The 22,605-nt window shown below is 46.0% G+C and overlaps 1 protein-coding gene across 1 annotated transcript in view; it reads right to left on the minus strand.

The window, feature by feature from the left end:
• Positions 1-5,835: 5,835 nt before the first annotated feature.
• Positions 5,836-22,605, minus strand: part of LOC146035292 (ectonucleoside triphosphate diphosphohydrolase 2-like) — a 36,673-nt gene continuing 19,903 nt past the window's right edge. Inside the window, exons 2-4 of the mRNA XM_083158653.1 lie at positions 12,148-12,265; positions 9,220-9,370; positions 5,836-6,058 (exon numbers count right to left, since the gene is read on the minus strand). Coding sequence (XP_083014779.1) covers positions 5,851-6,058; positions 9,220-9,370; positions 12,148-12,265 — 477 coding nt within the window. The 3' untranslated portion in view covers positions 5,836-5,850. The remainder of the gene's footprint in view (positions 6,059-9,219; positions 9,371-12,147; positions 12,266-22,605) is intronic.

Raw genomic sequence — 22,605 nt, forward strand, 5'->3', positions numbered from 1 at the left:
TATGTATGCATGACAGCGGCAGTGTGTGTAGTATGTATGCATGACAGCGGCAGTGTGTGTAGTATGTATGCATGACAGCGGCAGTGTGTGTAGTATGTATGCATGACAGCGCCAGTGTGTGTAGTATGTATGCATGACAGCGGCAGTGTGTGTAGTATGTATGAATGACAGCGGCAGTGTGTGTAGTATGTATGCATGACAGCGGCAGTGTGTGTAGTATGTATGCATGACAGCGCCAGTGTGTGTAGTATGTATGCATGACAGCGCCAGTGTGTGTAGTATGTATGCATGACAGCGGCAGTGTGTGTAGTATGTATGCATGACAGCGGCAGTGTGTGTAGTATGTATGCATGACAGCGGCAGTGTGTGTAGTATGTATGTATGAATGACAGCGCCAGTGTGTGTAGTATGTATGAATGACAGCGGCAGTGTGTGTAGTATGTATGCATGACAGCGGCAGTGTGTGTAGTATGTATGTATGAATGACAGCGTCGGTGTGTGTAGTATGTATGAATGACAGTGCCAGTGTGTGTAGTATGTATGTATGACAGCGGCAGTGTGTGTAGTATGTATGCATGACAGCGGCAGTGTGTGCAGTATGTATGTATGAATGACAGCGGCAGTGTGTGTAGTATGTATGCATGACAGCGTCGGTGTGTGTAGTATGTATGCATGACAGTGTCAGTGTGTGTAGTATGTATGTATGTATGAATGACAGCGGCAGTGTGTGTAGTATGTATGCATGACAGTGTCAGTGTGTGTAGTATGTATGTATGAATGACAGCGGCAGTGTGTGTAGTATGTATGCATGACAGTGTCAGTGTGTGTAGTATGTATGAATGACAGCGGCAGTGTGTGTAGTATGTATGCATGACAGCGTCGGTGTGTGTAGTATGTATGAATGACAGTGCCAGTGTGTGTAGTATGTATGTATGACAGTGTCAGTGTGTGTAGTATGTATGTATGAATGACAGCGGCAGTGTGTGTAGTATGTATGTATGAATGACAGCGGCAGTGTGTGTAGTATGTATGCATGACAGCGTCGGTGTGTGTAGTATGTATGAATGACAGTGCCAGTGTGTGTAGTATGTATGTATGACAGTGTCAGTGTGTGTAGTATGTATGTATGAATGACAGCGGCAGTGTGTGTAGTATGTATGTATGAATGACAGCGGCAGTGTGTGTAGTATGTATGCATGACAGCGTCGGTGTGTGTAGTATGTATGAATGACAGCGCCAGTGTGTGTAGTATGTATGAATGACAGCGGCAGTGTGTGTAGTATGTATGCATGACAGCGGCAGTGTGTGTAGTATGTATGCATGACAGTGTCAGTGTGTGTAGTATGTATGTATGAATGACAGCGGCAGTGTGTGTAGTATGTATGCATGACAGTGTCAGTGTGTGTAGTATGTATGTATGAATGACAGCGGCAGTGTGTGTTGTATGTATGCATGACAGTGTCAGTGTGTGTAGTATGTATGAATGACAGCGGCAGTGTGTGTAGTATGTATGCATGACAGCGTCGGTGTGTGTAGTATGTATGCATGACAGCGCCAGTGTGTGTAGTATCTGTGGTAGAAGATGGTGCTATCTGTGTCCTGGGGAGAGGGGATGTAAAATGGAGGTAGATTTTAACCTCCATTTTACATTTTAATTTGATTGCTCTGCATCAGATGAAAACATTCCAAAGTGCACTAGTGGATGGGGCCTTAACACTTGAAGAGACCCCCTCCCACCACATAACAGAATTTAGCATTATTCGTTGTGCTGTAATGTGAATTTTTGCTCAATCTGGGTGCCATAACGTGAATTTTGGATCATTTTGTATGGCATAACGTGAATTTTGACTCATTCCATGTGATTTTTGGCTTATTCTATGTGGCATAATATGAACTTTAGCACATTCAGTGTGGCATAATGTGACTTTTGGCTCAATCTGTGCGGCATAATATGTAAGGGGCAAGTATAAGGGGCCTGCTATTGTGTTGCATGATGTGTAAAAGGGGTATATGGTGTGCTACAATACATTGAAAGACACACCCCCTTTTGAGTGACCACACCTTCTATTGCTGGAGTGCGCCCCTCGAATATTTGCTGGAAGTGTTAAGTGGTGCCCCAGCTGATATAATTGCCCACCCGTGGTATGTACATGTATAAAATGTCATTAACCAGCATGTTATTTTTGGTGTCTAACCACTAAAGTTTGATGGTATTATCACCTGCTAGGGGGCACCAACAAAAATCTTGCCTGGGGCATCAAATTGGATAAGTAATTGTAAAAAGTAAGTACAGACATTCCTCACTTAATGACCAGGTTCCGTTCCTACGACCCACCCATATCAATGCTCGTCTGGCCGGCTCACGATGTGACGTGCTGGCGTCACACCATGCTCTCCCCCGCCCTGCGCTGTACTCCTCCTGAGTCAGTACAGCGCAGGGCGGGGGAGAGCGCGGTGTGATGCCAGCACGTCACATCCCAAGCCGGCAGAGTACAGGAGGAGGCAGGAGAAGATGCAGCCGGGACCCACAGCCACTTGCTGAAGGAGAAGGGGGCACAGGAGCAGGGTCGCCGGAAGGTCTGCTCCCTAATGTGATGCCCTGCTTCCCACTGCAGCCTCCACGGGGCAATGGCCGCTGCCTCTACGGTACACTGATTGTCTAAATGATTGCTGTCCTTATCTCTGCTGTCTTTATCTCTCTCTGCTGTCCTTATCTCTCTCTCTCTCTCTGCTGTCCTTATCTCTCTCTCTCTCTCTCTGCTGTCCTTATCTCTCTCTCTCTCTCTCTCTCTCTCTCTCTCTCTCTCTCTCTCTCTCTCTCTCTCTCTCTCTCTCTCTCTCTCTCTCTCTCTCTCTCTCTCTCTCTCTCTCTCTCTCTCTCTCTCTCTCTCTCTCTCCTCTCTCTCTCCTCTCTCTCTCTCTCTCTCTCTCTCTCTCTCTCTCTCTCTCTCTCTCCGCTGTCCCGCTCTCCCATGTCTTTTCTCTTTCTGTTGTCCTTTTGTCTCTTTCCACTCTTAGTGAGTACATGCATCCTGGCAGCAAAATATATATATATATTTTTTTGTCTGTGGGAGGGGGGAGGGGGGGGGGGGGGGGGGGGGGGGGGGGGGGGGGGGGGGGGGCGCCACAAATTTTTTAGCAGGGGGGAGCAAAATTTATAGTTACGCCACTGCTGCTGTCCAAGTCTGATTACAGCTACTGGTATTCCCAACTGGTCTCCCAAAAAAGTACTAACCAGACCATTCACTGCTTAGCTTCTGAGTGCGGGATGGAATTCAGGCGGACCAGTGATGTATGGCCGTACTGAACCACGGATGAGAGTACCACACAGTCTTTAGTGGGGAGCCAAAAAGTGCTTCTGCTTTTTGTACAGCACAGTCAGAATAACTCTGTTACAGATGTGCATTGCAGGGAAATCGGAAAGCACTTGGACAAATGAGAGAGTCACGGAAAATTAATGATTAGAGATAGATGGGTGGGTATCGCAGACCCTCCTTCTGCTATCTGCCATCAAACCAAGTTGTCAAGGTGAGAGTGATAAGGGTCATGGATAATTCCAGCCAGAAGAAGAAAAGGAAAGTTGGATCCACAACACGTTTGGAATGTACCCTAGTCTCCACTGGGGAGCAGTAAGGTTGGTGTCAGGGCTTGTGTGTCTGAACACCGGTACTTACTGAAGGGATAATTTACTGAGGGAAAATGTTTTGTCCGCATATGGATTGTTATCAGAATGTTACATGAACATCTGCTGGGAGAGATAATTGACGGACGTTTATCTCAACAAAGATAGCAAAAAAAACAGTAAAAACAGCAAGCAGACATATCATTGCAAATAGGGGGGAAGGGTTAGTAATGATAAGGTATACCGGAAGAAATTATTATCACAGCAGTGATCACACAAATTTCTCATTAATTGTACCAGTCAAAATTGTATGGTGTGTAGGTATCCTCGAAATAGGCAAACAATATAGTAAATATCACATGCAGTAGAAATAGTACATATCACATGCAGAGAACCCCTTACAAACAGGGGAAAAAGATTTTGTTATTATGTATGTTAATACAGGGATAATCACACAAATATTTGTACCAATCTAGTTTAACTAGTGTGTGGGAAAGGCCGACCAATGTCTGACCTACAAAAGGTAAGGATGGGGTGTCCTATACACAATCAAGGGATCACCTTGAAAGACTGATCCAACTGACAGGTTTTTACACCCTGCCAAAGCAGTGTTAATGGAACCTAAAATGGGTGTTGGATGGAGCGATGAGGGTGGATTTAAATCAGCCCCCACTTTGTTCACAAACACACAGCAAATGTTAGAAGTTCACTTTAGATACTCAGTGTGTTTACGGAAAAACCTGGTCTGCATAAGGAAGAACTGCTAGGTGCCGTATCTGCAGCAAGGACTGAGACCACGCTGCCTGTGCCTGTATTCGTGTGGTGAATTAAAGGGGCAGTCTGCAGTCTCCAAGTCCTGCTGCCAAACACTGTTACCTGGGGGTGGGCGGTTGGGACGGGGAGTCTGGCGCCGTCAGTTTCTCTATTGCGGCTGAATGCCGCTGAGACGCGGCGGTTGTGCTGTGCTGGTGTGGTTCTCCGATGTGGACAGCCAGGAACAGCAGGGGGAGGCGTGTCAGGGGTGTACACTTAACACGTGTTTCGCCAGAGACTTGCTCACAAGTGACGCGTGAAGTACAAATTTGTTCTCAAAATGGGCAAAACCATGCTGCACTGCAGGTGGGGCAGATGTAACATGTGCAGAGAGAGTTACATTTAAATGGGGGTGAGTAAAAAACTGAAATCTAAATTGCAGTGTAAAAACAATGCCTTATACAGAGATTAATCCCTCCATGAATCCTCTATCCCCACAAAACTCTGATCTACAGAAAGCAAGCGGCCATCCCTTATCCAGAACAAGCTGCCATTAGCGAGGCCAGAGGCTATGGACTCTGGTGCTTCTCCCTTGACACACATAGTGCTTTCTAAATGTGGCCTTGATGTGCTAAAACTATTAAAACTGTTCAAATCCATTACGCACTATGTAAATATAAATATCTTCTATGTTTCTATTACAGTAGAGCAATTTAAACATACTTGGGATAGGCATATTGATATCCTTACAAAGCAATATGGATCAAATATAGTTTGAGGTAACATGTTTAAATAAGGGGCAGACTAGATGGGCCAAGTGGTTCTTATCTGCCGTCAAATTCTATGTTTCTGAATATCTCTCTATGAAAAATGCTCTATGTAAGAGGTAGGCAACTAAAGCACTTCCCGCTGTAGAACTACAAATCCCATAATAACAAGAAGACAGTAGTTTGTATTTAAGTATTATGTAAAGACTTGGAGGTCATACACAATCTATTACAACCACCTCTTGAACCTGTATTTGTTATCAGAAACCACTAAATTTTAATGACATTCCCCTGATGAAACAAATTCATGGTGAAACGCGTTAGTTATAGTTTTTGGCTTGCCGGGTCTCTTATACTTTAGTCAGATTGTTCTGGACGCCGTGGTTTGTAGCATTCCAAAAGTAGCGCCAAAGTACCCACTGAGAGGTCAGAATTATTTGAAGGTCACAACTGGAGTTTGACATCAGTCCCCATTGTACCTCATTCGGCTGGGAGCAAGGAGGACACATTCTCCTAATACATCACAGTCGTGTATGGAACAAACCATGTTGCTATCCTGGGGGGAGCAAACACATTTATATTGTTTCTGTGCAGGGTAAATACTGTCCACTTTTGCATGTAGCCCACAGATATAACAAGTACTAGTGCTATAGTGATTCTGTACACACATTAAGGTTATTAATATGTATATATTTTTTACATGCCCTGTCACAGGTCAATGGGCAACACAGTTTGTTTTCTGGTTGTATTAATTACCTTGACAAACTTTTCCAGGAGGTAGTTGGCAGTGACCCAGCCGAAAAGCCCCTCATCCTGACCAGAAAGGATCTTGGCCCCTCGAAAACTGAAAGGATAGGACTTCAACTTGGAGGCGACGGCTTCCAGAACCTGATCAGATGCACTCTGATTAGTCCAGCTGCAAACAGAAGAGACCACTACATTATCCTCGATTCACATTACCAACGGTATATGCTGGCGCTATAAAAGTAAATGTTAATGAACGTTAGTATATACATGATCTTGCTTCTTATTAAGGTCTCTATATGAAGGAAAATTGATGAAAGTGGAGTGTGCTATTACGCAGACTCCATGTTGCTACACCTCAAAGGAAGCATCATGCCCTGTACCAAGATGGCCGCTGAGGCTTCTACTGAGCATGTGCGGAGCCATCTCTACTGTGAGAGACTCTGAGATTTGCCACAGTGGGTGATATGTGTAGTGTTTCATTATTTTGTTTTGGTTTCTTTTATCTGAGGAAGGAGATAAAAATGCTCCAGTGAAAAACGTAATGTCACCACAGCTTGTATGTTCCACCATTACCACTGCGGACATGAGAGACTGACTAAATTCTTCAGCTACCGTAAGAACCTATACAGGGGCATTTAAGAGAAGGCCTCTGTGCTCTGGCCAGGGTAGCAGTGCCTGAGCATTAGAGTGCTCAGACCCTACTAAGCATGTGCAGATCTCCATAAAAATGGCGTGGCAGCCATTTTTCTGACAGCAGTGTGGAGTCTGAGCACTAGAGCACTCAGACTCCATTGTGCATGAGCAGAGTGCCAGAAAAAAAATGTTACCACTGCCATTTTTCCAGTGATTTAGGCAGCCTGCTGCATCCAATGCTGGACTCCAGAGGAGTAAGTATTTAAAAGATAGGTGCTGTGTGCGCACCTGGGGAATCAGGGGCCTGTGTGCACTGCACACATTGCATCCATTATAGATACCCCATTGAGCCTATATTTTTTCAAATGGACAACAGCGATACCTTGGGATATATATTTGAAGCAGCGCTTGTCCCTGGGCTTGACTAGTGGTGTAAAGAGCCACGTTGGGCCCTTTTAATAAATGGGGGGTGGGGATTGTGGCCTAAAAAGGAGTGAATTGCGGGGTTTAGCGCGCCAAAGCAGAGGGGAGATGCAGGAGAGGGCACCTGCTTCCTACCTATATTGTGGAAAGTGTGTCCCTCCTCCTCGACCAGCGCCTCCTTCCCAGTAATATTTGGGAGGATGAAGCGTGTGCACTAGAGATCGAACACCCTGCCACTGACAGAGCCTTTGTTTTCAATGTACGGGCGCCATCTTCCTGAAGATATCACTGGAAAGATGGCCCTCCTTAGGAGCATATAGATATGCTGGGAAGGAGGGGCAATGGAGCTAGGCCACAACAGGCCCCTCCAGCAGCCCGGTAATTAGTACCAGCTTCTTTGCCCTTAGCGCCACTGGGTTTGACCTCAAAGTGTAGAGTCCCCAATATAAAGTTTAGACGGACTTTCTCTTCTGTTTGGCTGCATGCCAGGGGATGTATTAGGAAACATCCCCTTGCATGCTAGTGATGAGATTCAGGCACCAGGGGAGGGATGCAGGCATTCAGCCGGGCAGCATGCAGTGTTTCATTGTACGTTAGGGTGTAAACATACCAGCCTAGCGAACAGGCATGAATCAGGCCCTTAATTTCAGACTTGAATCCAGCATTCTCCATACTAACTATAACCCTAGAACTCTGCCAGGGTAGCAGCAGCTGGGCCAATGCTGGTCTTAGGCCAGTTTCACACACTCCGGCTCCTGCCGGACGGTGAAATCCCGCACGGCCAGGGAGCCATGCCGCACACAGTACTTTGTCATGGAGGGGATGGCCACAGCCCGGCAGCCGTCCCTTCCAGTGGCGGGATCCGGCTGCAGCCGTGCGGCCAGGCCGTGGCCGTCCCGTGTGAATGGACACAATAGTGTCCATTCACAACTAATGTGTGCGGCACGGCTCCCTGGCCGTGCGGGATTTCGCCGTCCGGCAGGAGCCGGAGTGTGTGAAACCGGCCTCAGACTGGGAGTAGCAACAGGACTCGAACATCACTATAAATTTAAACACACGGCCCCTGAAATAATAATTGTTATGGTCACAGAACGTGTAGAGTTCTCAGCTGCCATTAAAGGAAATCTGTACATGAAACCTTCCTCCGCTAGATCATCTCGTGCTATAAATAACACGTCGCACATTACGGGGATGTCAGGTTCTGCAGGCGGGGAGGGATCGAGGGAGAAAAAACTGGGATGAACTTTTAAACCCGGCCTGACTGTAAATCAGAATGTTATACGAGGGAGTCGCGCAAAACCAAACACATGTCCCCGTTCTGGAGAGAGCCGGCTAGTACCCCCATAGGTGGTCTCCAGAGCAGATGTTCTCCAGTAGTAAACATAAAAGCGCACTAAATAGCCCCCCCCCCCCAAGCCACCTTTTAACTGCGTCAGTGTCCTGTCCCCTGACGGAAGGGTCTTTATTTACCATGTACTTGTCCTAAATTGCCTTGCACTGTAATTCGTTATTTTCTTGTTTTTGGCTCATCTATCCACACTTCCAGTGGATAAGTGGAATAGCCTCCCATCAGAGGTGGTAGAGGCTAAGACAGTAGAACAATTTAAACATGCTTGGGATAGGCATATGAATATCCTTACAAAGAAATAAGGATTAAAAAGGGTTGAGTTTACCTGAAGGGTAAAAAAGGGGCAGACTAGATGGGCCAAATGGTTCTTATCTGCCGTCAAATTCTATGTTTCTATGTATTGCCAGGCGCTGCGGAACCCTTGATGCCCCATATACATAAATGATATTATTAATAATAATAATAATAATAATAATAATGCTCCATAAGCCATACCTCCCAACTTTGACGGACCCCCATGTTGACGCTATGGGGGCATGACCCAGAGGCTCTGTGAGCCTCTAGCCATGCCCCCAGCCCCCTGGCTGCGGGGATAGACGCGCACAGCGATTATTCCCCGCTGCTTAGCAGCCGACAGGGGGGGGGGGGGGGGACGACTCCCAACAGCCCCCCCCCCTCACCGCGGGACACTGCCGGCCGCGGGTGGGACAGCAGGACAGGCCCTGATAATCGGGACTGTCCCGCTAAAATCAGGACTGTTGGGAGGTATGCATAAGCTTTAGTGCGCTACACATTTCGGCTTGCCACTAACTTGTAAGCATTGTGGGAAATGATCTCAGGGTTTTATTAGGTCTATGTATTGTCAGAAATATGATGTTAAAGACTAGCGAAAGACCTCTTAATGCCTGGACCTGGCCCACACTTACTTAAGAAGCCTCATGCCAGCAGTGGCCCCCAGGTACAGGGGGGTGATGGAATGTCGGCTGGGGGGCACATCCTCCACAGCTTGGTTCAGGCACTTTTCCAGGCTCTTCCCGGCATCTGGGGGGCTCTGCCAATAGCTGGATATCCCGGGGCCTGCAGAAGAAGACACACACCAGATGCATGAAGACAAGGTCATCGCACACTTAATGGGGGGAACATTCTTATGGACTGGAAGCTCTGAAAACCATCAGGAGGGAGCGGTTAATGGAGAAACAAGAAGGTGGCCGTTAAAAAGGTAAAAGAAACCTTATATCCAGGGTTATAGGGGCTAATTGAAAGGCGACTGCTATAGAACATCTGTTACACGTCCGGTGCCGGCTCCTGTCACCAGCTGCTGTGTCCAGGGACGCAGCATCGGATGTACTGCATGAAAATCAGACATCGGAGTTTACTCGGATGTCCGGCCAAGTCACACTACCGGGGCCGGCTGCATCCAAGACTGTTCTTTTGGGTGTAGAAAAAGAATCACTGTTGAGCTGTAAGGGGTTTAGTTACTAAGATGGGATGTTGCTATGGGCAACCAATCTACTGTATGATCATCTAGAAGGTGCAAAATAAATAATAAGTAGATACTGATTGGTTGATATAAGCAACATCCCATCTTCAATATTCTCCCATCGTAGTAAATAAACCCCTAAAGGTGCGTACACACGTACAGATTTTCTATCTGGTGGGAACAGAAACCTGGAAATGTATGGGAGCAACTGACTATCAAAAAATTGTCAGTTGCACCTCAACCCTAACCTTCCCCCCACAGCCGAACCCTACCTAACAAGCTAAACCACCCCCCACAACCTAACCCTAACTCACTCTGTTCGTGCCTAACCCTAACCTTCCTACCCTGCACGCTAATCCTCCCCCAGCACCGAACCCTAACCATCCATTCTGAGTGTCTAACCACCCTCCCCACTAGTCCTCCCCCAGTACCCAAATCCTTACCACCCTAACCCTAAGTCTCCCGCTGGTGTCGAAACCTAACTCTCATCGCCCCAAACCACCACAACCTCCTACACCCCACAGACTAACCCTAACCTTCCTACCCTGCACGCTAATCTTTCCCCAGCACCGAACCCTAACCATCCGTTCTGAGTGTCTAACCACCCTCCCCTGAGCCTAACCACCCTCCCTGCAGCCTAACCCGAACCACCCTCCTCTGAGCCTAATGGGCCCCATACATCAGCAATCACAATTTATAGATTTCAGATAAAGGGATATTTTGGCCAGATAAATGGATTTTACAATCTATCTGACTTTGCCCACACATTACAGATTTAGTTCAGTGATCGGCAGATTTTTACATCTAAAGATTGCATCTTCATATCTGGAAATTGCCCCAATCGATTGTCATTTCAGCTGTTCATAATGTAAATAGATGAAGAAGACGAATTGGGAATGCCCACACATAAAAAATAATCCGCAGATAATACCAGATTATTAAGCATGTTTAAAAACCTGATTAAGCAATCGATTGGCGATTTTGATTGGGATTGCCAAAAGGGGGAGCCCACACATCTAAAATTAATTGTGGCAATCATCTCCATATCTGAAAATTGTCACAATTAATTGCTGATGTATGGGGCCCTTAACCCTAACCACCCTCCCCGCAGCCTAACCCCAACCACCTTTCCCGCAGCAGAACGCTAACCACCCTCCCCGCTAGTCCTCCCCCAGTACCCAAATCCTAACCATCCATTCTGAGTGCCTAACCACCCTTCCCACAGCCTAACCCTAGCCACCCTCCCCGCAGCCTAGCCCTAAGTCTCCCGCTAGTGCCGAAACCTAACCATAGTTGCCCCAAACCACCACCTACACCCCGCAGACTAGCCTGCCCCCACATACTTACAATTGGGATTCTGGCAGTTAGGATTCCAGTGTCGGTATTCTGCCTGCATCCTGATGGCCAGGATGTTACCTTATTCCACTATTACAGACCCGTCACTAGGTCTTGTGTCCACCCCTACCACCTCTATTTCCCCATCTCTTTTTCTCCCCCTCTTCCCATTATCTATCTCTAAAATTCCTGCCCCCATCTTGGAAACTTATATAACCAAGGGGGTTATTCAGACCTGACGCGCTGTGCTACTAATTTGCAGAACCCTGCGATCAGGTAATCGCCGCCCAGCCAGAGTGAAATCCGGCCCTGTGCAAGCCTGCAAATCGATGTGCACGGCTTGCCAAAATTACACCGATCAGCATCAAATCCATACACAAGCTGCTCACCATGGAATGATTTCCCTGTGTGTGCAATCTGTGCATAGCCCAGGACTTAATCAGCGGCTGCGATAGAAACAGGCGGATCGGGTCCGGAGCTGATGTCACATGACTCACCCTAAATCACCTGGGCACGCCGGCGTTTTCCCTGACACTCCCACAAAACATCCAGTTACCTCCCACAAATGCCGGCTACCTGTCAATCACCTTGCAAGCTGCTTGTGATAAAAAAAAAAAAAAAAAAAAAAAAAGAGCAGGATTTTAATTGCAGGGCGTCCTCACGCATACATGCTACTATTCGTATGCTTGCGCAGTTTATCGATAATCGTCCAGCCTGTGAATTTGCAGCCCTGTGATCAGGTCTGAATAACCTCACAAATATTTAAATAGGAGCCCTATCCTGTAAATTATACAATTATAGGAGCAGAACGCTGGCAGCAAACACTTAGGTCGGCGCACCCAGAAAAACCCTGGGTGTCCTCATGCTAACGCGGGCGTTGTCGAAGACTTCATGGGGCGGATGGCGAGGGAGGTGGGCGTTAGCTGCTATCCACGCCAACCTGAATCAACCAATTTGAGCTAAACATTTAAAATGTGATCATTTGATCCAAAAAAAGGGCGAGGCATTCTCATTAGCCAATAGCGGAGCTTCCACTTACCGGTCACATCGCACATACTGTGCTGGCTGACAATGCCGGTGTCATTCTCCTTATCCGCCGGCCACTTGTAGATGAAGAGAGCCGTGTGGGAGGAGCCTGCATCCAATACGATACCATACTGCGCAAAAGAGAAACATCAGACATCACAAACATTTAGAAGAAAAATAAGGAGAAAAAGTCTAAAAGAGGTCTGATCAATTTTATCATGCTCAGGTGTTGACATTGACCCCAAAATAATGTGAAAAACCCACGTCGCACCCTTTTTGTGTGCAGACCTTTTCCAGGTTTACCGTTTGCTTGTGTCGACCATCTGCTGTCGACTTAATTACTGCCGACAGTTTCTCAGCTATATCTTATTTAAGGCAATCTGTGCTGCCGCCGTACAGCTAGGGTACCCCACTTAAGTGCACCAGCGCTCCTATATGAGACAATGGTGTATACCGCCCGCACGGATACAGCTGGCATGAAGGCTACCAAGTCATGAGTTTTCTAATCGCACAACATTCATCTACCATACTCTATTTCCCTTGGGGGGGGATTTCTTGAACTGCAAAAAGTCCTTGCTACATTCTACTGTAGAGAAGGGGGTAGGTAGGAGATTAATAATTAACAATCATATATTATTCACCAAGTCCAAAAATGGCACATACAAATGCCCCCAAGCAGCAGTGAGCTGAAGCAGCGTTGGAAGGGGGGGGAAGCAGGACATAATTCTTATTATACAATGTAAGATTGACACAGAAAACATGTGAGGACATATAGCCTGGAGATTCCTGCTGTCCTACAGACTACTGGATCATGGGCTCTGCCTGCGGAGAGGGTGAAGGCCCGTTAGCAGCAGGATAGGTTTACTAGGTCGACATGACTAAAGGTTGACATGCAAGAAGGTCGACCAGTCAGGTCGACATGTGGTTTTTCACCTTTTGATTTTCAGCCGACAGGCGGTATTTCATGCCGTACCATCTACTAGGGCGTGGTGGGAGAATAAAATAATGTACCGAGCGCAGCGAGACACCGTGCGCAAAGCATGGTGAGCGCAACGAGCGAGCGCACTTTTTTATTGTCCAGGTCGACATCCGGGTAAAAAAAAAAATAAAGTGAAAAACCGCATGTGGACCTTCTCAATGTCGACCCAATGCTTGTGTCGATCTAATGACCCTGTCGACCTAACCCATATCGACCTAATGCCTGTTTATCCTATGATCCATACACGTCTGCGTGCCTGACAGCCAATGACACAGTTCCCATCGACATAATGGCCAACACCCATTTCACAATACTGGTAATCCTTCCCACATTGTATAGGGGAGACCAGGCTCATAAGGCAATCAGGCTGGCCATATATATTTTAAATACTGTATATTTATGTAGCGGATTAGTGAAGTGCGGCCTGTGACTCAGCCAGTCACTTTGGGCCAAGGTAACACCCCAAACCTCCTCCCTCTCTATAGTTGATTAGTGTAGGAGTAAACAGGTCACAATTTACAACCTCCATTTACTATGCAAATTTTCATAAAATAAATGACTGTTCTTCATTTATATATGCAAATTTTAATTAGTATTAATTAATATTCATAAGATACCACTGCACATTTGCTGTGCTACTGACAGACCAATCTGATGAAAAAAAGGCCAAATTTGAGCGCCCTCAAATCAGATGTGCGGCTGAGTCTCAAGCCCTGTACACCTGCATCGATTTTTCCCGATTTTCGATTCGATTTTGCTTATAGAAGCAAAATCAAATCCTAAACGAAATCGAATGGTTTTTGTGTCACTTCCGATCTGCATTCGATTCGATGCGCGCTCCCGTTTTCACAAAATCGAACAGAAAAATCTTCTGTGCAGCCAAAGAAATATCGAATTCGATCTAGTAAATCGAATGAGTACAATGTACCATGAATGAATATCGAATTCGATATCCAATGCAAAAGTACAGATCTAATGCCAAATCGAATGGAAAGATCTAACACCAGATCTAATAGAAAATCGAATCTAACATTGAATCAAAAGCAAATCGATGTGTGTGTACAGGGCTTCAGATACATCTGATGAAAAAATCCTCGGGCTTCTCCCAGAGAGGAGACTTTAAAAGTAGGCAAATCTGGGTTTAACATAGAATTGATCAGATGTATTGGAAGTGAATAGAGTGAAAAATTACCCCAGGGTCAGATCAGATTCCAGAGTTTAGGAAGTCTGAAGAGATTTGTAGTTTCAGATACGTCTGCGTAGTGGATGGGGGGGCTTAATAATTGATCTTTTTGTCACAGAAAAGCAGGAAAAGATCCAGTCCAATCACTGATGTAGCCAAGGTTTGGCTGATTAGCAACACCTGTGGCTTCCTGTTAGGTGTGTGCCCAGGGTAGGAGGTCATTGCTCCCAATACTGAAAAGCAGCTGGGCGATAGGCCAGTAATAGTACGTTGGGTGCTGTGGAGTGTACCCTGTCAGTAAATCCTGTGGAAAAGCCTGCAATGCCAAGATTTTAGTGAGAATATATATATATATATATATATATATATATATATATTTTTTTTTTTAAATAAAAGCTGACCTCTTACCCCGCCTATATTTATGAATAAGAAATGAGACTAGTAATGTTACTACATATGTTAAGTGATTATAGCTGTGGGGGTAGATAACAGCTGTTACAAGGACCGCAACGCAGGCATAGTAATAATGTATAACCAGTAATGAACACAAGAGAAAAGGCAACTAAAAATCAGAAAAAAATAATAACTCATTCTTGAAAGAACTTTACGTTTGGTTCCTGCCCCCATATAAACCCGTCCTCGCTGCACACTCAATGGATAAGTCACCTTTTGGCATATCGGCTAAATATGGAATGTGCGTCCTGTATATACAATGGAACAAAACACCGTACTCCAAGAAATTCCCTCACGGTTAATAATCTGAAAACAGCAGAAACATAAATGAGAAACATCTGGCCCTTAATGCATTCTACGTCCTGGGCCTTCCACCATAAATATCTGTTTCCCGCCTCAACTCAGGGACAAGGCGCTGTTCATGCAAACAGCTGCCGGGTCATCATATTTCCAGCGAAGATTGATGGTGTCCCGACCCCTGACTTGTGGAGATTCCCATGGTGACAGGACAGAGTCACAGACATCTAGCAGATAGTGACGTAGGCCAACAACTGGAATGCAGATATTCCGACTTCGCCAAAAGGATCATTTGTTTGGAATGTGGTGATAACATACGAAAGAATGAAAACATGGCAAGAATACACCATTGTGAGCGGGCATCAAACACGCAATGCTGCTTATTGCACACCAAAAATAGACTGGACACAAAGAGCTAATCTGATCCCATCTGAGAGAAAATTGGGAGGCCATGGCAATTGGCACAGTATTAATGGTGTCGCACACATCATGTACATGGATTTATAATCCCAATCAGTACACCCTTTCTGCCCAATCGTAGGGCAGAGGTCACAACAATCCCCGTTCGGGACTGTGCGATATGTTGTGAAGAATCAACACCAAGTTTTTTCGGGATCCCTGCAAAATCTAAGCCTCCCTAGTACATAACAAGCAGATAATCTCCATTTCCGACCAAAAAAGCAGCTGCGAAAGTGTCAGATACGTTCCAAGCAGAGCAATCAAACCCATCTTCCTTTGGGCCTTATTCTGATTCACCCTCAGAGGCAAATTCCTTCTCAAATGGGCAAAACCATGTGCACTGCAGGTGGAGCAGATGTAACGTGTGCAGATAGTTAGATTTGGGTGACTTATTTTGTTTCTGTGCAGGGAAAATACTGACTGCTTTATTTTTGCACTGCGATATAGATCTCACTTTGAAGTAAAACCCCACCCAAATCTAATTCTCTCTGCACATGTTACATCTGCCCCACCTGCAGTGCACATAGTTTTGTCCATTTGAGAAGAAATTGGCCTCTGCCGAGAGCTCAGACCTTCATCGCAAGTGCGCTACTGCTCATGCGCAAGATCTCAGGTGTGTGTTACTCCATGTACCAGCCTGAATAATGAGACTCCTGGCTTAATTGATCTCTTATTACTGTGTTAAGGCGAGATGTATCAAATGGAAAATGCGGTAAAACCCCGGTTTTACTGCATTTTCCAATGTATCAAAAATGATACCGCACTGAAGGGTATCGCCACCTTTGGGTGGCGATACCCTATAGAAGCCTATGGGCTTCTTTTCGCCGCCAGCCGACGCAAACCCACCGCCTCGTCGACACCCCCTCTGGCTTACCTTCCTGAAGGGTCCTCCTGGACCCCGGAAGGTAAGCCCTGCCTCCCCCTAGTGAAGCAACCGGACATCCTTCCGGCTGCAGGGGGGAGGAGGAAGCGCCGGGGACAGCATGTATAGCTGTCCCCAGCGTGAGAGGAGAGCGTGGCGGCAGGGAGGTGACGGAGACCCCCCGCACACCGGTGTACAGGTATTGCGGGGGGCCTCCATATGTGGCAGCATCGCGGCGGGGGGGGGGGGGGGGCGGCGATGTATTGTAATACATCCCGCCCTTACTCTGCAACACAGGTTCTGCCATGTCCCGAGAAGTGCATATTTTACTGGAGAGGGATCTTTCAGATACTTTCCTGTCCCAATGCTTTTTGTTTCAAGCGATTCCATGTATAGAGCGTTTTCAGAGGCGCCATCCCAGCAGAATGTTTATGAAAATACTTCGATTTGAGGGTGAATTTTCATGTCTCAACCACATTTTATACACGGTTAGTGATAAGTAGGCCCCTTAGTTCCGGTATTCCGAGGAATTTCTCAGTTACTCCCTAACCAATCCCAGAATGCAGGTACAAACTTTATTAACCAGACACCGCTGGGCCAGGATCTGGCCCAGCGGTTCTCCAGCAGTTGTAAAACTACACATCCCAGCATGCTCCAGTGTTAGCATTCCCACCTATGGAACCCAAACTATGGAAGGGCCTTGTGGTTTCACAACAGCTGGAGAGCCACAGGCCTGCCTGGCTACCTTCACGTGGTAGCAATGATAAAACTAAGCCTGTCATGTGCAATGTTTAAGAACATAAAGACAGAACATTATTAGGCAGAATTCAATATGACAAATAAAGTTACAATGCTTAGGGGTAGATTACTAGGATAGGAGCTCTAATGAATCATAGTTTTCTTCTTTTTCTTATTTAGCACCTTTTAGAAGATAATAGATAGAATATTATTGGTTGCTATGGGCAACATCCCATCTTCAATACAAATCCCATCTTTGTAAATTTACCCCTTAGTGTATAAAAAAGGATTATAAAATAACACCTGGCTACAAACAATATGTATATAATGATTTCATTAACAAATTATTGGGCATATAGTTTAGTATGTACCCACTATATGGCTAACAACGCGCGCTCCTGCGGGGGTGTTAAAGACCTCACTATCGTTTGAAAATATTTATTTATTCACAGTTTCATATATAGCGCACACATATTCCGCAGCGCTTTACACAGAATATTTCAACATTCACATCAGTCCCTGCCCCAGTGGAGCTTACAATCTATGTTCCCTACCACATGTACATGCACACACAGACATTCTAGGGTTAATTTTGTTTGGAGGCAATTAGCCTACCAGTATATTTTTGGATTGTGGGAGGAAACCGGAGCACCCGGAGGAAACCCACGCAGCACGGGGAGAATATACAAACTCCGCACAGTTATGGCCATGGTGGGAATCGATCCCGTGACCTCAGTGCTGTGAGGCAGTAATGCTAACCATTACACCATCCGTACTGCCCCCAGTCAAATTTAGCCTATGTTGTTGACTATTATCGCTCAGTGTGTAAACAGTGTGAACGCTAGTGATGAACAAGAATGGTATTTTCATAAAACAAGATGGTCCCTGGTAAATCAAACAGTATATCGTTATCTTTATGGTTCGTTAAATCGGTCAGTGTGTATGCACTAGATCAGGCATGTCCAACGTTGGCCCTCCAGATGTTGTGAAACTACACATCCCAGCATGCTTTGCAATAGTTTTGGTATTCTCTAATAGCAAAACTGTGGCAAAGCATGCTGGGATGTGTAGTTTCACAACATCTGGAGGGCCAACTTTGGACAAGCCTGCACTAGATTGTTGTTTCCGGAGCTCCAGAGAGTTCACATGAAATCGTTAACGTGGACTGGAGCATATCACATTAGTGTGTACTCAGCTTTACACTCAGGGACAAGCGAGTATTATTCGTTGGTAGATTTTTTTGTGAATTGTCAATTATGTTGTAATAAAAACAGCCACAAAACCTATTAAAGCAGAGGTCATCCGTTCTCTTCATGTAGATTGCAAAACTTTAAGGCCAGCGTCCTCTCTACCCCAAGCACATGCCTTTATGCCGATCGTCAGCTCACACAAATGGAATTTGGAGCGCATGATCGCCAAGTGTAATTGCTAGCTCAGGGCTATTTATGTGTTATTATGCTTAATTGCATTTATACATCCATTATTATGTTTATTAAATTTCCGTGTGTCATACCTGCAATCTGCAGCAACCCACAAAGAACAATGATCAGGCTTTATTTGACCACTCTGCCTCATTTGGAAGGGAATAGGTGGACGGACAGTTGCAGCTGACTCTTGTTCAGCAACACTTTCACAACTTTGGCCTTTATTCAGATCTGATCGCAGTACAAATTTGTTCTCAAAATGGGCAAAACCATGTGCACTGCAGGTGGGGCAGATGTAACATGTGCAGAGAGAGTTAAATTTGGGTGGGGTGTGCTGAAACTGAAATCTAAATTGCAGTGGAAAAATAATGCAGCCAGTATTTACCCTGCACAGAAACAAAATAACTCACCCAAATCTAACTCTCTATACATGTCACATCTGCCCCACCTGCAGTGTACATGGTTTTGCCCATTTTGAGAACAAATTTGACTAGATCACAAGGCACCAGTATGGATATTAGCAACAAGTCGGATGTCACAGTCCACAACTAGTTTCACGCGGTGGTCAAAGTACACTCAAGCCCCTAAATCATGGGTCCTCAAACTGTGGCCCTCCAGATGTTGTGAAACTACAAATCCCAGCATGCCTTGCCACAGTTTAACACTCCCTTACAGCAAAACTGTGGCAAGGCATGCTGGGATTTGTAGTTTCACAACATCTGGAGGGCCACAGTTTGAGGACCCATGCCCTAAATGAATTTAAAAAATGATCTAAGGGTCTAATTTGGCATGGATCACTAATCAGAGAAAATCACAATGGACTGCGCGGAGAAAGCCACCAAGACAGAAAAAAAAACCGCCACGTGCAAAATTGCGAATGGATCATTAACCGTGATCCACTCGCAGATCCACACGCAAAACCCGAAACATCAAAGAGACAGTAGGTCTGGGGCTGCCACTAATCAATGACTAAGGCAGGGTGGAAGTGGTCATTGCTGATGTCACAGACGCTCCGCATAAATGCCTGGGCGCACCTATGTTTATTCAGCCACATACAGAAAAAAAATCAGGTTTCTACCCCCCAAATGACAACTTCCTGTCAGTCAACCTCAGGCCACATTGCGTTTATGACCCATACGCCAATTCCTCAGTGCGCATGCTTAGTTGTTAGATTAGCGCGGTGCACTTAAACATGTGTCCATGTCGACTGTCGACATTCGACCCCATGTCGACCTTTTGACTGTCGCCCTAACCCATGTCAACCTAATAACCCTGTCGACCTAATCACTGTCTAACAACTTGCTGGTGACCAACTGATCCACACCCGTATATATCCAATATGCACCCTGTGCTAGAGGGCACCTAGGAATTCCGGGCATGGGTCATTGGGTAGACCAGTGGTAGCCAACTCTGGTCCTCGAGAGTTCACATTTCACCGACAACCTACATTTTAAAGGATCCACAGTTGGAGCTAATTACTTCACTTGTGATTCCGTGAGGAGATCTGGAAACGGTGCCTCGTTGCACTGGGCACACTATTTTATTCTCCCACCACGCCGTAGTGTATGGTAGGGCATGAAATACCGCGTGTCAGCACATGTCGGCAAAAGAAAAAGTTAAAAGCACATGTCGACCGAATGCTTGTGTCAACAACAAGCTTAGGATCACCCAGTGGCCGTATCCTGGAATTTTATTAATACGCTTGTTTTCACTGTGGATATGAGAACCCACTATCACTAGCAACAGACGTGTTTTTGTCAACCAAAAATATTCGCTAGCAACAAAAACAAAAAAAACTAAACAAAAACTTAATGTTCTTTGTATTCTAGACCCAGCGCAGCGGATCAGCCGCATAAAGGGAGTTTGGAAAGGAACCGGGGCTTTGGCCAATCTTCTGAATACACAACCTCCTGTTTCATGGATGTCTTGGAATGGACCCAGACACTATTAAAACAGCTTAAAAGTACATAATTGTATCATCGCCCTCCCCAAGAGGTACATAAAGCACTTAAGGGGGAGGATTGATCTGCAAAATGGAAAGAGATCCGTTTAGCGAGAACCTCTCCACCTTCACAGACACAAATCAATCCTCCTGCGTAGCGGTTCAGAGATTCCAGGGCACCGATCATCGTTTTTTTATCCAGACTATTCAGTGATGGTATTAAAAGAATTAAAAATTTGCAGAAATAGGTTTTATAGGGTGTTCCGTCCTCATGTGACTTACTTCCCGACTTGAAAAGTTGACGCAAGTTTTTTTTTTTTTTTTTAAACAAACTTGTTCTTACTTGACCATCCAAGTGGGCATTGAGGGGGGATATATATGGTAATAGCGTGCTTGGCACCGTGCCCAAAGCACGAGGGGACGCGGCATGCTTATACGGTGGCTATGTCGACAGATCCAAAACGTGAATACCGCGAGTTGACCTTTTCACGTGTCATCCATTTCCACGTCGACCTTTTGACAATATCGACCTAGGCACGTCAACCTTTTAAATGTGTCGACCTACTATCAGATGACATATAGTGGCCGATAGATGCTTTCAACCTAATAATCCATACAATCCAATAATCCGCCGTGAAACTACCGTACTGTTGCCGGGAACGGCATCTCTGTGTCCTCCCAACCTTTTCATACCCCCACTATCCACGTCGGCATGGAGTTGATTTTATATAGTGTGGCGAGCGCAGCGAGACCCGCAAGGGGACACGGATTACATGTAAGGTAGTATGCGGCCGCTCGCCACACTATATATAAATCAACTCCACACTGACGTGGATAGTGGGGGTATGAAAAGGTCGGGAGGACGCATATCGCTTCCCCTCACCGGGCTTGATGCGTTATCCACGCTTTGGGCTGCTATGGATAGTGGGGGTTTGAAAAGGCGCTACAGAACCCCTAACCCTGTAGACAGGGGTGCTGTACCTTGCTGTAATAGCTACTCAGACGCAGGAGCGGGTCATTGCTGGAGCGTCTGAGATGCTCCTGTGTGTCAAACAGATGGAGCGCCTCTGCGCTGGCGCCAGCATGATCTCCTCTCTGCCAAAGAGAGGGGATCATGCTGGTGCCGGCGGTGTGAGAGGCGCTGAGTAGGCTTGTCAGGGATGCCGGGGACAGAGATGCAGTTCCCGGCAACAGTACGGTAGTTACACAGAGCCAGCCTACGCTGATAACATAGCCAGGGACGCTTAAGCGGCCGCGGGAACACTACGCTGATTCTGACAGGAATTCTGACAGGAATCCTACGCTGACGGCGTAAAGCTGCCGCCGTGACACTACACAAGTACCACAAAAACTGAATCCACCTGTGGGATGTCTCGGAAGAACCAAACCGAGCTCATGCGAATAGCACACAGGTGTGCTCAGGATTTGTAGGGACACCTGAGTTGCCATCATCAGGTGACAGTGTCACTGGACAACAGTGGAATCTGCACTCCGTCCACATACTTGAATGAAATAAAAGTTCAGGGTGAATTCTAAGGTCAAAAGCTCTGTCTGCGGAATGCAGGGTATACCCTTAGCGCTCATTATGGGATACTGATGGTTCTTACATACTCACTTCAAAGATCAGCGTATAGACGTTACTGAACTCTGCCACTATTGTGTATCTTGATGGAGTGAATGTTGGGGGCGGGGAGAGGGGGGGGGTGTTTGGGGCCTGGTGGGCAGGGATCCAGGTAATGTGGAACATATTTTCCAAGCCAGGAAAATCCCTCCAGGGCCCACATAACAAGATTCTGACAAGCTAACGACATGCGGTCAAAGGTTTTACTGCTGGAAGCCAACCTCAGGATACACATTGTCAGCTGCAAGATTAATAAAGCCAAGATCAACGGCTGTCACCATGAGCAACATAAGGAACAGTCAGTGCCGGGGTAACAAACACTGTGCCAGTAGCAAGTTACTAAACTAGGTCCTGTGTGTATACAATACTAGGGGGTATATTTATTAAAGTACAGGTGGCGATGTTGCCCATAGAAAAGCGATTAATCTTCGATGAACCTGCACTTTACTAAACATATTCCCTAGCATCCAGGCATTGTGCAATGCATAAGGGTCAGTGGGGGAAACAGATATA

Source organism: Crinia signifera, chromosome 9 (assembly GCF_055691185.1).
Source record: "Crinia signifera chromosome 9, ASM5569118v1, whole genome shotgun sequence".
Lineage (NCBI taxonomy): Eukaryota > Metazoa > Chordata > Amphibia > Anura > Myobatrachidae > Crinia > Crinia signifera.